General features: G+C 40.7%; 1 protein-coding gene across 1 annotated transcript in view; it reads left to right on the top strand.

Moving 5' to 3' along the window:
- The window catches only part of THEM6 (thioesterase superfamily member 6), a 50,932-nt gene that overhangs the window by 28,265 nt on the left and 5,549 nt on the right, over positions 1-17,118 (top strand). The window contains exon 2 of the mRNA XM_075581527.1: positions 15,866-16,427. Within this exon, the coding sequence (XP_075437642.1) occupies positions 15,921-16,427 (507 nt within the window). The 5' untranslated portion in view covers positions 15,866-15,920. The remainder of the gene's footprint in view (positions 1-15,865; positions 16,428-17,118) is intronic.

Raw genomic sequence — 17,118 nt, 5'->3', positions numbered from 1 at the left:
AAATTTAGATCTATATTACTTGTGCTTTATTTCAGCTCAAGGTGCATAGAATTCATATCTTATTGACCTGTCATTTATGTATTTAACAGAGACATTTAGACTTATGTTTATGTTCCTAGTCATAATGATTGGTCTTTTTTACATGTATATCTTTTGTTTTAACATGTTTTTCTGACATCTATGTTCATCATGCAGGCACTAGGTCTGACACTGAGGTTGTTAATGTTCATTATGTTGGACACCTGATATTCATTGCATTGAACAACATGTACAGCTGTCCTTAGTTTGCTGATGTATAAATGGATGTCTGATGATGCAAGCGAATCACTCTTTTGACAAAGGCCTCCCAGGCCGAAACGCGTCAAGAGGTTTCGCTTGCACCTTGTGCAAATAAAGCTTTTTTACTTTTCCCATATCAGCCTTCACTTTCTTTTTTGGTGCTGTGCGGCGCATTTACTCTTTTTCTAAGAGATTATCCATGCTGATTCACTGCGCGCCTGCACGCCGAGTCACTGCTGGGTGTTCCTGGCTGTCGGGTCTGCCGTGACGTCACTCAGAAGCACCATCCATGCCGCCGGTCAGGTGACCACCCTCCGCATCGGCGGGCAGCGGGTTGGCGGTGAAGCAACGAGAACCTGCGACGGAGAGACCCCAGCCTATCCAGGAGGAGCGGGAGCATACAGCACAGCAATTTGAAAGACCGGACATCAAGTATTATACGTGAGTTTCCCGTGTTCCAGCCTTATAGTGCTCTTGGTGAGCCGGTTGGAGGGAAGGATACATTTTCTACACTGCTATACTATTCAATACAGCCGGGGTCTATGTGATTTATTGTATTATTGCTCACCAGCAGGACTATGCTTTATTCTGAGCGCCTGGAGGGTTAATCCATTGATTTACCTAATTTGTATACTATACATTAATTACAGGCAGCTCGAAGATATTGGAGACAGAGGACAAACTGACTGCGCACTATATATATCAATCTGAATAGATTAAGATATTTATCCATGTTCCAATTGTGAAGGCTGATAGTGGGTCTTAATATCTATTATATACTCACCCAGTTTTTTATTATATATTTTTTCTAATAAATAAAGTAATTTTTTGTTTTATAAATGGATGGAGAACAAGAGGCAGAAATGGATATACATACTACATATGTCCAAAAATGTGGCAACAACACTGAAAGGGCAAGAAGGGCCACAACTATTTTTGATGAGATTAAAGAAAACATCACATGTGAGAATTCAACAGATCTTATTGATCACTTTGTTAAATTGGAGAGACTATTGACACAGGATATCCGTATATTTTGGGATATAATAACTCTAGAAAATTACATTAAAGTTAAACGCATACCGAGGGGTCTGCGTATTAAGAAGATGCCATCTTTTGGATTTCCCAGCAAGGACTTTCAATCACAATGGAGAATTATCCTAGATGAATGTTCCAGAAAGCTGATGGAACTTATTGTAGCAACTAAAGTGTCTGAAAAGAAAATGTTATCATGTGACATAGGTGTATTGAAAAAAGAATTGTATAGATTTAAAGATATGGATAAATTCTCAAATAATGATAAAATATTGTTACAGAATATTGAAAAGATGGAGCAGGATGTTATCATTAAAAAGCAGGAGAAATTTTCAAGAGATAGATCTGACTACGAGAAGGGTCAGGTCTATTTCTGGGAAAGACCCGTTTCCACTAGAGATTTCTCCAGGGGTAGATATCCTTCACATTCAACCCCCCGTAAATGGTCTTCAGAAGAAGAGATTAACAATCAGAAGTCCAATACTAGATCCATTTTGAAATCACCTAATGTAGAACGCAGACAGAGTTTTGAAACAGATTCTTCCGACAACGCAGACAGACCCTCAGTATCATTTTTTACACAGGATAGACATACCAACAAAGATCAAGAAGGAGGTTATTTCGATAGAACATACTTACCTAATTCTAGAGAGGAACACACTAGAACAAATTATACCAATATGGAGAATAGTCAGTCAAAAAACCAAAAAAGTGCAGGAGGGGTAAAAAGAGTAGAAAGAACGCACGGAGCAGACAGCAAGAGAAAGAAGTACTCCTAAATTCTACATCAAATAATGTTATAAACATTTCTGATACCGTCCTAACATCCTCACAGGTGTTATTGCTAAATAAAGGCCTAAATTATGCACCACAGGAGAACTTTGACCTATTTACAACCATTATAGATCTCCAAAAATATACTAGGAAATGGGCCCTAAAAAAACTATTTGCAAAAAAAGCTATTAATCCTACAAACACAAATGGCAATCCCTGTGAGAGTGGTGGCAACGGTACCGTTTCTGTTTTAAGTGGAGATACTTCTTCATTTGCAGATACTGCTTTTACCTTTGACTTACAATCTCTGTATGAAGAGGGCTGTACTGATGCAATTATTGAGCCCCCTTTTTTCGGCCACATTGACTCCAACCTTAAAAAACGGTCTTCCTTTATGCCTTACAACACTAAAGGGCCATGTCTGACAACATTTGAACGACTTGTTGATAGAGATTTAAAGACGCTAGCTAAAGGATATTCATTTTCAAAATCATATTTTACACCTGATAATTTGACTGTACAAGAAAGACTAGATTTGGAAGATCTAAAGAAAAATAAAGACATTGTAATAAAAAATGCCGACAAAGGGGGCGCAATAATTGTTCAATCCTCAAGGAAATACAGAGAGGAAGCACTTAGATTACTAAGTAATACTGACTTTTATGTTAAACTCAAAACAGACCCTACCAAGAGGTTTCTTGGTGAGCTTGAGATATTGCTTGAACTGGGTGACGTACTATATGTTATAACGAACAAGGAAAGACAATTTCTGGCATGTGAGTCTCCCATTGTACCTGTGTTTCACCATCTCCCAAAGATCCACAAATCACTGGAGGACCCTCCGGGGCGTCCCATAGTGGCCAGTATTGGATCTTTGGGAGATGGTGTATCACGCTACGTGGACAAATTCCTTCAACCAATTGTTAAAAATTTACCTTCATTTATTGAAGATACTTCATCATTGCTACTTTCATTGGGGGATGTTGTTTGGAAAACAGGGTATCGTTGGGTCACCATGGACGTCACGTCACTGTATACCATTATCGAACACCAACATGGACTTCGTGCCATATATCACTATCTTCAACTTTCACCACTTTCCACTGCACAAATCACTTTTATTAATGACGCTATTCTTTTCTTGTTGACTCACAATTATTTTCTGTTTGACTCACAGTTTTTCTTACAAACACAAGGCACAGCAATGGGGACTTCTTTTGCACCCTCATATGCGAATCTTTTTATGGGTTTATGGGAATCTCAACACGTTTATGGTAGCACTAATAAATTTCGCTCCAATATCATTTATTATAAACGCTATATAGATGATTTAATTTTCATATGGGATGGTGATCTTGATAGCATTCACTCTTTCATTCACGACATCAATTGTAATGATCTTCACCTTCACTTTACTTATGAGACACATACTGAAAAAATAAATTATCTTGACGTGACCATCCATGGTGATCCTACAACAGGTATACAGACAGATATTTTCACGAAACCCCATGCTAGAAATTCATACTTGCATGCCAGTAGTAGTCACCCCAATGCATTGATCCAAGGTATACCTAAAGGACAATTTATGAGATATAAGCGTCTATGCTCTAACCAGGATACATTTTTGGAACATTCCAAGACTTTGGGCTTAAAATTTCTCTCTAGAGGTTATAAACAAGATGTTGTTGAAAGGGCATTTCTAAATGCTGATTTGATGAAACGAGAGGACTTGCTTATCCATAAAAAGAGTAAAAAAGATAAACGAACAGTTATTATGGATAGTCCTCTATTCATTACAAAATACAGCAAACAAGCATTCCAGATAAAACAGATCATTCAGAAGCATTGGAATGTACTGAAAATGGACACAGACCTTGAACAATATACTAATTCGGGTCCTAGATTTGCCTTCAAAAAAGCCAACACACTGGCCACATCAGTATCTAAAAGTATGTTTTTATCAAAAGATTCTAAACTTGGGAACATACCAAAAGGGTTCTTTAAATGCGGTTTTTGCAATTATTGTAAATATGCCTCTCCAACTAAAAGAATCCGTATATTATACCCTAATGGCAAATATCGGATAAATACATTCATTAACTGCCAAACCACACATGTTGTTTACGTCATTACCTGTGGCTGTAAACAAAGATATGTGGGAAGAACAATAAGATCCTTATATGTCAGAATCTCTGAACATGTCAGACTTATTCATAAACGTGATCTCTCCCATCCAGTCTCCAAACATTTTTCATTATGTCCACTTGGGGGATTAAAGAACTTTTCTTACTATGGTGTTGAACACATTCCCATCCACCCAAGAGGTGGAGATAGACTTAACCGTTTAAATAAGAAAGAGATGTCATGGGTTTTCTCCCTCAACAGTTTGCAACCTTGTGGCCTTAATGTAGAGTGGGAACTAAAACACTTTCTTTATGATTAAACATTTTTATGATTGATTTTTGAAACGTATATATTTATTAACAAATAATTTACTTAGTTTCACTAGATTTTTCTTATACCCCTCCCCCTTTTCCCTCCCCCCCCCCCCCCTTCCCTTCCCTCCGTCCCCCCCCCCTCCCCCCCCCCTCACCCCCCACCCACCACCCCTCACCCTACCTACCCCCTACACCCCCCTCCCCTCCCCCCTACCACCCCCCCCCCCCCCCTCTTCTTTTCCCCTCCTCTCTTTCCCTATCTCTGAGTTATTTACATATTTCAATTTATTTTTGATTTAAAAAGTAACTTCCATTACCTTGATTACTATGATACCATGAAAGTGTTGCTAATATATATTAATGTTCAAAATGTCGATTATAACCTTTGAGTCTTCGTTGATTCTCCTATCCTATATTTCTGGGTTTGTTATTAAACTTAAATTTAGATCTATATTACTTGTGCTTTATTTCAGCTCAAGGTGCATAGAATTCATATCTTATTGACCTGTCATTTATGTATTTAACAGAGACATTTAGACTTATGTTTATGTTCCTAGTCATAATGATTGGTCTTTTTTACATGTATATCTTTTGTTTTAACATGTTTTTCTGACATCTATGTTCATCATGCAGGCACTAGGTCTGACACTGAGGTTGTTAATGTTCATTATGTTGGACACCTGATATTCATTGCATTGAACAACATGTACAGCTGTCCTTAGTTTGCTGATGTATAAATGGATGTCTGATGATGCAAGCGAATCACTCTTTTGACAAAGGCCTCCCAGGCCGAAACGCGTCAAGAGGTTTCGCTTGCACCTTGTGCAAATAAAGCTTTTTTACTTTTCCCATATCAGCCTTCACTTTCTTTTTTGGTGCTGTGCGGCGCATTTACTCTTTTTCTAAGAGATTATCCATGCTGATTCACTGCGCGCCTGCACGCCGAGTCACTGCTGGGTGTTCCTGGCTGTCGGGTCTGCCGTGACGTCACTCAGAAGCACCATCCATGCCGCCGGTCAGGTGACCACCCTCCGCATCGGCGGGCAGCGGGTTGGCGGTGAAGCAACGAGAACCTGCGACGGAGAGACCCCAGCCTATCCAGGAGGAGCGGGAGCATACAGCACAGCAATTTGAAAGACCGGACATCAAGTATTATACGTGAGTTTCCCGTGTTCCAGCCTTATAGTGCTCTTGGTGAGCCGGTTGGAGGGAAGGATACATTTTCTACACTGCTATACTATTCAATACAGCCGGGGTCTATGTGATTTATTGTATTATTGCTCACCAGCAGGACTATGCTTTATTCTGAGCGCCTGGAGGGTTAATCCATTGATTTACCTAATTTGTATACTATACATTAATTACAGGCAGCTCGAAGATATTGGAGACAGAGGACAAACTGACTGCGCACTATATATATCAATCTGAATAGATTAAGATATTTATCCATGTTCCAATTGTGAAGGCTGATAGTGGGTCTTAATATCTATTATATACTCACCCAGTTTTTTATTATATATTTTTTCTAATAAATAAAGTAATTTTTTGTTTTATAAATGGATGGAGAACAAGAGGCAGAAATGGATATACATACTACATATGTCCAAAAATGTGGCAACAACACTGAAAGGGCAAGAAGGGCCACAACTATTTTTGATGAGATTAAAGAAAACATCACATGTGAGAATTCAACAGATCTTATTGATCACTTTGTTAAATTGGAGAGACTATTGACACAGGATATCCGTATATTTTGGGATATAATAACTCTAGAAAATTACATTAAAGTTAAACGCATACCGAGGGGTCTGCGTATTAAGAAGATGCCATCTTTTGGATTTCCCAGCAAGGACTTTCAATCACAATGGAGAATTATCCTAGATGAATGTTCCAGAAAGCTGATGGAACTTATTGTAGCAACTAAAGTGTCTGAAAAGAAAATGTTATCATGTGACATAGGTGTATTGAAAAAAGAATTGTATAGATTTAAAGATATGGATAAATTCTCAAATAATGATAAAATATTGTTACAGAATATTGAAAAGATGGAGCAGGATGTTATCATTAAAAAGCAGGAGAAATTTTCAAGAGATAGATCTGACTACGAGAAGGGTCAGGTCTATTTCTGGGAAAGACCCGTTTCCACTAGAGATTTCTCCAGGGGTAGATATCCTTCACATTCAACCCCCCGTAAATGGTCTTCAGAAGAAGAGATTAACAATCAGAAGTCCAATACTAGATCCATTTTGAAATCACCTAATGTAGAACGCAGACAGAGTTTTGAAACAGATTCTTCCGACAACGCAGACAGACCCTCAGTATCATTTTTTACACAGGATAGACATACCAACAAAGATCAAGAAGGAGGTTATTTCGATAGAACATACTTACCTAATTCTAGAGAGGAACACACTAGAACAAATTATACCAATATGGAGAATAGTCAGTCAAAAAACCAAAAAAGTGCAGGAGGGGTAAAAAGAGTAGAAAGAACGCACGGAGCAGACAGCAAGAGAAAGAAGTACTCCTAAATTCTACATCAAATAATGTTATAAACATTTCTGATACCGTCCTAACATCCTCACAGGTGTTATTGCTAAATAAAGGCCTAAATTATGCACCACAGGAGAACTTTGACCTATTTACAACCATTATAGATCTCCAAAAATATACTAGGAAATGGGCCCTAAAAAAACTATTTGCAAAAAAAGCTATTAATCCTACAAACACAAATGGCAATCCCTGTGAGAGTGGTGGCAACGGTACCGTTTCTGTTTTAAGTGGAGATACTTCTTCATTTGCAGATACTGCTTTTACCTTTGACTTACAATCTCTGTATGAAGAGGGCTGTACTGATGCAATTATTGAGCCCCCTTTTTTCGGCCACATTGACTCCAACCTTAAAAAACGGTCTTCCTTTATGCCTTACAACACTAAAGGGCCATGTCTGACAACATTTGAACGACTTGTTGATAGAGATTTAAAGACGCTAGCTAAAGGATATTCATTTTCAAAATCATATTTTACACCTGATAATTTGACTGTACAAGAAAGACTAGATTTGGAAGATCTAAAGAAAAATAAAGACATTGTAATAAAAAATGCCGACAAAGGGGGCGCAATAATTGTTCAATCCTCAAGGAAATACAGAGAGGAAGCACTTAGATTACTAAGTAATACTGACTTTTATGTTAAACTCAAAACAGACCCTACCAAGAGGTTTCTTGGTGAGCTTGAGATATTGCTTGAACTGGGTGACGTACTATATGTTATAACGAACAAGGAAAGACAATTTCTGGCATGTGAGTCTCCCATTGTACCTGTGTTTCACCATCTCCCAAAGATCCACAAATCACTGGAGGACCCTCCGGGGCGTCCCATAGTGGCCAGTATTGGATCTTTGGGAGATGGTGTATCACGCTACGTGGACAAATTCCTTCAACCAATTGTTAAAAATTTACCTTCATTTATTGAAGATACTTCATCATTGCTACTTTCATTGGGGGATGTTGTTTGGAAAACAGGGTATCGTTGGGTCACCATGGACGTCACGTCACTGTATACCATTATCGAACACCAACATGGACTTCGTGCCATATATCACTATCTTCAACTTTCACCACTTTCCACTGCACAAATCACTTTTATTAATGACGCTATTCTTTTCTTGTTGACTCACAATTATTTTCTGTTTGACTCACAGTTTTTCTTACAAACACAAGGCACAGCAATGGGGACTTCTTTTGCACCCTCATATGCGAATCTTTTTATGGGTTTATGGGAATCTCAACACGTTTATGGTAGCACTAATAAATTTCGCTCCAATATCATTTATTATAAACGCTATATAGATGATTTAATTTTCATATGGGATGGTGATCTTGATAGCATTCACTCTTTCATTCACGACATCAATTGTAATGATCTTCACCTTCACTTTACTTATGAGACACATACTGAAAAAATAAATTATCTTGACGTGACCATCCATGGTGATCCTACAACAGGTATACAGACAGATATTTTCACGAAACCCCATGCTAGAAATTCATACTTGCATGCCAGTAGTAGTCACCCCAATGCATTGATCCAAGGTATACCTAAAGGACAATTTATGAGATATAAGCGTCTATGCTCTAACCAGGATACATTTTTGGAACATTCCAAGACTTTGGGCTTAAAATTTCTCTCTAGAGGTTATAAACAAGATGTTGTTGAAAGGGCATTTCTAAATGCTGATTTGATGAAACGAGAGGACTTGCTTATCCATAAAAAGAGTAAAAAAGATAAACGAACAGTTATTATGGATAGTCCTCTATTCATTACAAAATACAGCAAACAAGCATTCCAGATAAAACAGATCATTCAGAAGCATTGGAATGTACTGAAAATGGACACAGACCTTGAACAATATACTAATTCGGGTCCTAGATTTGCCTTCAAAAAAGCCAACACACTGGCCACATCAGTATCTAAAAGTATGTTTTTATCAAAAGATTCTAAACTTGGGAACATACCAAAAGGGTTCTTTAAATGCGGTTTTTGCAATTATTGTAAATATGCCTCTCCAACTAAAAGAATCCGTATATTATACCCTAATGGCAAATATCGGATAAATACATTCATTAACTGCCAAACCACACATGTTGTTTACGTCATTACCTGTGGCTGTAAACAAAGATATGTGGGAAGAACAATAAGATCCTTATATGTCAGAATCTCTGAACATGTCAGACTTATTCATAAACGTGATCTCTCCCATCCAGTCTCCAAACATTTTTCATTATGTCCACTTGGGGGATTAAAGAACTTTTCTTACTATGGTGTTGAACACATTCCCATCCACCCAAGAGGTGGAGATAGACTTAACCGTTTAAATAAGAAAGAGATGTCATGGGTTTTCTCCCTCAACAGTTTGCAACCTTGTGGCCTTAATGTAGAGTGGGAACTAAAACACTTTCTTTATGATTAAACATTTTTATGATTGATTTTTGAAACGTATATATTTATTAACAAATAATTTACTTAGTTTCACTAGATTTTTCTTATACCCCTCCCCCTTTTCCCTCCCCCCCCCCCCCTTCCCTTCCCTCCGTCCCCCCCCCCCCCCCCCTCACCCCCCACCCACCACCCCTCACCCTACCTACCCCCTACACCCCCCTCCCCTCCCCCCTACCACCCCCCCCCCCCCCTCTTCTTTTCCCCTCCTCTCTTTCCCTATCTCTGAGTTATTTACATATTTCAATTTATTTTTGATTTAAAAAGTAACTTCCATTACCTTGATTACTATGATACCATGAAAGTGTTGCTAATATATATTAATGTTCAAAATGTCGATTATAACCTTTGAGTCTTCGTTGATTCTCCTATCCTATATTTCTGGGTTTGTTATTAAACTTAAATTTAGATCTATATTACTTGTGCTTTATTTCAGCTCAAGGTGCATAGAATTCATATCTTATTGACCTGTCATTTATGTATTTAACAGAGACATTTAGACTTATGTTTATGTTCCTAGTCATAATGATTGGTCTTTTTTACATGTATATCTTTTGTTTTAACATGTTTTTCTGACATCTATGTTCATCATGCAGGCACTAGGTCTGACACTGAGGTTGTTAATGTTCATTATGTTGGACACCTGATATTCATTGCATTGAACAACATGTACAGCTGTCCTTAGTTTGCTGATGTATAAATGGATGTCTGATGATGCAAGCGAATCACTCTTTTGACAAAGGCCTCCCAGGCCGAAACGCGTCAAGAGGTTTCGCTTGCACCTTGTGCAAATAAAGCTTTTTTACTTTTCCCATATCAGCCTTCACTTTCTTTTTTGGTGCTGTGCGGCGCATTTACTCTTTTTCTAAGAGATTATCCATGCTGATTCACTGCGCGCCTGCACGCCGAGTCACTGCTGGGTGTTCCTGGCTGTCGGGTCTGCCGTGACGTCACTCAGAAGCACCATCCATGCCGCCGGTCAGGTGACCACCCTCCGCATCGGCGGGCAGCGGGTTGGCGGTGAAGCAACGAGAACCTGCGACGGAGAGACCCCAGCCTATCCAGGAGGAGCGGGAGCATACAGCACAGCAATTTGAAAGACCGGACATCAAGTATTATACGTGAGTTTCCCGTGTTCCAGCCTTATAGTGCTCTTGGTGAGCCGGTTGGAGGGAAGGATACATTTTCTACACTGCTATACTATTCAATACAGCCGGGGTCTATGTGATTTATTGTATTATTGCTCACCAGCAGGACTATGCTTTATTCTGAGCGCCTGGAGGGTTAATCCATTGATTTACCTAATTTGTATACTGATCTGAATGAGGTCTTGGATAGTGAGCCATCCACGGTAAGCAGACAGTCACGTAACCTCAAAGTCCATAGCCACTTCACTAAGAATAAAACTAATTCTCCATGTACATGGCTTCCACTGTAACCACAGGGAACTTACACACGTGGTTCATGCAAGGCTTGTCAGTACATTAAAATCAGTAAAAAACATATCAGCAATGGCAAGGAATATATCACCAGGGGTTTCTTTAATTGCAAATCTACCAAAATTGTCTATTTGATCACATGTTGCTGCAATTTAGAATATGTTGGCAAAACCGGCAGGGAATTCCGTCGCCGCATTTTGGAGCATATAGGCTCCATAAAAAACTGTGCGGACACCCCGGTCTCCAGACATGTGAGAGAATGTCATCAAGGCAACATCAAATCCTTACTATTTCAAGGAATTGATCGAGTTGTACCTACCAATAGAGGGGGCAATTGGGACAAAACACTTCTACAAAAGGAGTCAAGGTGGATTTTTACACTGTCCACCTTGACCCCTAATGGCCTCAATGAGGGTTTTCTCTACACTCCATTTTTATAATATATGGAAAATGTCATATACAGGCATACCCCGGTTTAAGTACACTCACTTTAAGTACACTCGCGAGTAAGTACATCTCGCTCAATAGGCAAACGGCAGCTCACGCATGCGCCAGTCAACACGTCCTGAACAGCAATACCGGCTCCCTACCTGTACCAAAGGTGTGCGCAAGCGGCGAGACTATAGAGCCTGTTACACATGCGTTATTTACATCAGTTATGCATGTATATGACGTTTGCAGTACAGTACATGCATCGATAAGTGGGGAAAAGGTAGTGCTTCACTTTAAGTACATTTTCGCTTTACATACATGCTCCGGTCCCATTGCGTACGCTAATGTGGGGTATGCCTGTATTGTACCCAATTTGAGACTACCAATATAAGATACTGGTGGTTACCTGTAACTATGACACTTGCTAACAAAAGGTACCCCATCTGCCTATAACATCATGTATTGCTATATCTTCAAACATCTATAAGACAGTATCTATATTGGAACATTATATGTGCATTAGTGAGTTCCCCAGTAACCTGTGTTTATATGTATACAATAAGGGTATTTATTGTCTCTAACAGAGACATCCTCTATTGTATATACTCCCATCATGATAAATGACACTGCCAAATCGCAACATTTATTGTGCTATAAGTTCTTATACTATCATTTTTCATGTGCCGTTATTTACAGAGACAGCATCATAAATTTAAATGTTTATTACTGGCTGATAGCTACAGCCTACTAGAGAAGAGAATTCCTCTTAGCTCCCTCACCTCCAGAGGGAGCGTCAATGCTTGATGCGCCGCGATTGGATGCTGGGTACATCCAATCAAAGAAGGGAATCAATCCGTCACCCTGGCAACTATGGCCAATAAAAACCTATGGAAATCACTTGGAACCCGCCCCCGATGAAGCCCGTTACGGTGAAACGTACGTAAGGTACGTCTGATGTCATCATCACGTGACGTCGGCTCATCGGAGAGGTGTGGGCCTGTGTACCGTCTGGGTGCTTCGTAGACTGCGTTCGTGGGCAGCAAGAGCGCCCAGACTTTAGGGTCAGTCTGTTTCATCCCAGTTTGTGTGTCTGTTTATTTGGCAAGAGGATAGCTTTATAGATATAACTAGGGCTATGTACATAGCTGCTCTAGTTGTAGTTATTTATCTATATTGCTAGTTTATACTTACACCTCCTCCTGATCATTGGAAGTATACAGTTCTCCCACTCAGCCTAAATTTAGCACTGGATTACCAGGGATTAGTGATATAACAATATCCTTACTATACTTACCTTCATGACACATTTTTTGATAGTTGTAGACAACTATAGGGTCATTATAGACTGACAATAGGGTATATACGTATATTATCCTATGTACTACCCCACCTCTCCGGTCTTCTAAATTATTTTATTCAACTTTTTGTCCTGCATTTATGGTTCACTCCAAACAGTTTTATTTTAATAATATACAATAAAGATTAAGTTTTACTACGGTGTATCTCTCTTTGGTGCCACAATATAGGGATTCTTCCTTTCCTCTCACTTAGTTCCTCTCACAGATACAGTATGTGGTGGTTTATAGCATATCCCCACAAACATTTTCTTTATACTTTTTACCTCCACTGCTAATTTATATCCACACGGTCTCTACATTTTCATCATTCCCTTCATAAACATCTTCCCTTTATATAGTTTTAAGATATAAACATACTCCATCTCCTCTTATGTTTGTTCAATCATTCCAAAAAAGGAAATAAACCTCTAAATTAACTGCCCAGTCACGGGTTTCATCCCAGCATGTCTCAGTAATGCCTATGGTATCATACTGCTCCCCTGAAGCTATCAATTTAAGCTCCCCCATTTCCGGTCTTCCTGCATCAGCAAGCATGCATTTCAGTTTTTGTTTTTTTTCCAGTCTGTGCTATTATCTTATCTGCTCCTGCCTTTCTACTCCAATTGTGTTTTTAGTATGGAGTTGTGATTACATTAAGTGATCAGAGGTTATACATTCAATTTACAGACATTTCAGGACAGTTAGAGATAATAAGTGATTATGATATATGTAACCATTACAGACAAGATGCAAATGTCAGACAGCTGAAGTTTAAAAATTACTTATGCTGGAGGCTGCTTTGAGAGTCTTGGGTAGATTATTCCAGTTTTGGGGTGCACGGTAAGAAAAGGAGGAGCGGCCGGATACTTTGAGCCTCTGGACCATGAGCAGTCTTTTGGAGTCAGATCTCAGGTGATGAGGGCATGCATACATACACCAGGAATGGAAAAATCCTTCGGGCGCCTAAAATGTCCACCCTGCCGCCTGTGCTGTGCACAGTGATAACTGACCTGTTGGTGACCGCTGTGCCAGGCTCCCCAGTCACATCAAAGCTGGATCTGGAGTTGGAACTAGCACCGGTGGTGATTGACAGGTTATGCCACCGCTGTGCCACTCGGTGAGCAGGAGGGGGGTAGGAATCCTCATCAGAGAGCAGGCTATAGAGGATGCTGGGGGTGGGTCTCCTGTACTCTGCCTCTAGGACTCTGTGTCACACGCACACACACACACACACACACACACACACACACACACACTGACCCCTGCCTAACAAACGCCGGCTCCGAACTATTTTGATATTTTTGTGTTCTTCCCTCTCTCCTCCCTCCCCCCACACGGAGTTGTGACTGGATGGCACATACTAGGCTGTGAAACGGCAGGGTGGGCATGCAGCGTGGCGGTCACGCGCCTCCGGAGACTCCACTAGCATCTTTAGGCTGTTACTGTGTTGCTACGGTATCCTAGGCCATGGGTGCGTAAACTGGGGTGGAGCGCAAGTGATTTTCTGAGGGGAAAGAGACGGACAATCACAGAGGCCCCACGCTCTTCTCCCCCCCCACCCCCCAAAGTATTTACATTATAGGTTGGGGGATTGCGCGAGGCCTCTGTGTAAGTTCTTTTACCTTGTCTCCGACGACATGACCCCGCGGCGTCACTTGACGCTGGAGACAAGGTGAGATGGGGCACGAGCAGGGGGGGCGCAGTGGGAAATGTTTGCGCACCCCTGTCCGAGACTAAATCGCCACCGTTGATGGAGACGCAGTTGAGTTCTGTTTTTTTTTGGGGGGGGGTATTGTCGGCCTTTTTAGATTTATTTATTTATTGTACTTTATATCCTGCTTAATTTAGCAGCTACTGTTAAATCTTTAAGCGGGTTTTGAAAAAGTACAACATAACACACTAAGCTGTTCTTTTAGTCTGTACCTTACATGTACCTACGACACACTTTATTCGAGCAAATACCCAGTATGTACCTGGCAGATACCTGGAATGCGCCGCTCCTCACCTCTGACAAGCCCCGTTGCGTTTGCCTTCCCAGCCTGGGTTCATGCCTGGCTGACGGGCGGCTGATCTGTTAAATGATAATGATTAGGATTTAATAGGCTGCAATGCTTCGCGTGTCTACCAGATGGCATAAATTCATGAATTGTAATGCAGTATATAAATATATACTGTGCAGTATTGCAGCCAGCAGGAATAAAATGCTTCAATCCCTGCGTGGAAAATACCTCAATGCACTCGGGCAGAAAACAGTCACAAACCTCAATACACCCGGGTATACCCGAATTCGTGGGACTAGCCGAGCTCGAATAAAGTGTGTCGCCAGTATAGCATGTAATTTAAGGAAAGCAGAGCCAGGCAGCTGCGGAGGTGCCTTGGAATTTGGATTGCAAAAAAAAGATTGCTGCACTCATATTTGTTTGGTCCCAAATCATGGCAAAATCAGCATGTCCCGTATCTACATTTGAAGAGCATTACAGGGCACTAACTAAAAATGTGTATATATAAATGTGAATGTGTGTTCATTTAAATACGTTATGGATATAATTAAACGTTTTTTTTTATCACAGATACAGAGTTCCACATTAATTCTATTCAGGACGGGGTCACTAGTCCTTTTCCTTATCCCAGTGTTTCCCAACTCCAGTCCTCAGGGAACCCCAACAGATCAGGTCTTAAGGATATTCCTTACTCCAGCACAGGTGGGTCAGTCAGCGGCTCAGTCATTTTGACTGACCCACCTGTGCTGGAGTAAGGGATATCCTTAAGACCTGACCTGTTTGGGGTTCCCTGAGGGCTGGAGTTGGGAAACACTGCGCTTATCCACATCCCTTTGCTGACCCTCCGTCCCCAGTGCCTGGCACAGCAACACACGCTTCATTGTGGGCCATACTCCACCACATGGAGCATCACTCCACCACAACGCTATCGATTTGAGGAAGTTGGGGACAGTGGCTTATCAGAAAGATTACTCCTGGGCGAGATTGAGATGTTTCAACAATTAGAAAATCTTTCCGGTTAGGCAGAAAGCCGGTAATAGGTTACAGTAGTGAGTCGGGAATGAATAGGGTGAACTTTTGCAGTAGAGCAAGCTCTAATATGTTTTCAATATCTGTGTCCTCTCCAACAGGTCTTCTGTGTTCTTCTGCATACTGTTTGATATTGGAAGCTCTGACCCTGCGGCCATGTGCATACTTGTGGTAGTGCTGGGCTTGGCCGCTGCCTTCTTTGCCCTGCTGGATGTCTGGTACTTCCTGCGGGCCTTCCTGGCGGTTCTGAGAGCCCGTCTCCAGCCCGTGGTTAAGGACCTGCTGAAGGAGCACACCTTCTCTGGCTTAGTCCTGCCCCACGACCTGGACTTCCTGCTTCATATGAACAATTCCCGCTACCTCCGTGAAGCCGACTTCGCCCGTCTGTCTTTCTTCACCCGCAGTGGGCTCTTTGGGGCTCTGCACTCTTTGGGGGCCGGGATGGTGATGGCAGCATGCACTGTTCGCTACCGACGCTCACTCCGCCTGCTGGAAACCTTCGAGATACGCACACGTCTGCTCTGCTGGGATGATAAGGCCTTCTATGTGGAGCAACGCTTTGTGTCTCCAAGGGATGGCTTTGTTTGCGCTGTGCTGCTGAGCCGCCAGCACATCATGGGTATCTCCCCCGACAAGGTGGTACAGTCCATGTGCAAACGGAAGGTGAGCTCCACATTGATTTATAGGGCAAGAGCCAGGGGTGTAATGGTTAAATGGGCAGTCCCATGTAGGAAGTAATGGCAGGGGTATATTCTCTTGCGGCATCCCTTTTTTTCCATGTTGGTTTTCTTGTGTGATAATCTGAGTCATTTATCTTGAGGTAGAGTGGTAACAACCTCCTATCAGAACCTTTGCAGTAAATGAAAACAGAGAACAAAAAAAATCCATCTTTAACCTAGATTAATTGGCTGGAAAAAAAAAAACAAGATTCATAATATATTTCCAATATCTCTCTTGTAAAATATAGTGTTGTTAATTTAAGCAGAAAGTCCTCAAAAATTAAAATGTTACTAAAATTGCACGGAATCAATGTGGAAAATTGTTACAATATTCTGAAGTGTGGCAATTAATCAAGTGCCGTGTAAGAAATTAAGAAATTAAACTGACCACTCCCATGCCTCTGCTTCCCTTGCTTACAAAGTAACTTTAAAAAAAAGTATTTAACAATACTTTTAGGTGTCTGATTTTTTATAAATAAATGTCAATCACCTAAATGTAACAACCTTAAATATGTCGCTGCCGTTGCTTCATTTTGATAGTATGTGGGACTGATGGTGAATGATACATAATGTATATCAGGAAACCCCAGGTAAAAAAATTAAAAAGAGTCATTGTTATTCTGCTGCCTGTAGTA

This window comes from Ascaphus truei, chromosome 2 (assembly GCF_040206685.1).
Source record: "Ascaphus truei isolate aAscTru1 chromosome 2, aAscTru1.hap1, whole genome shotgun sequence".
In the NCBI taxonomy this organism is placed as follows: Eukaryota; Metazoa; Chordata; class Amphibia; order Anura; family Ascaphidae; genus Ascaphus; species Ascaphus truei.
The sequence above is the reverse complement of the archived record's forward strand: the minus strand, read 5'-3'. Positions and strand labels throughout refer to the sequence as shown.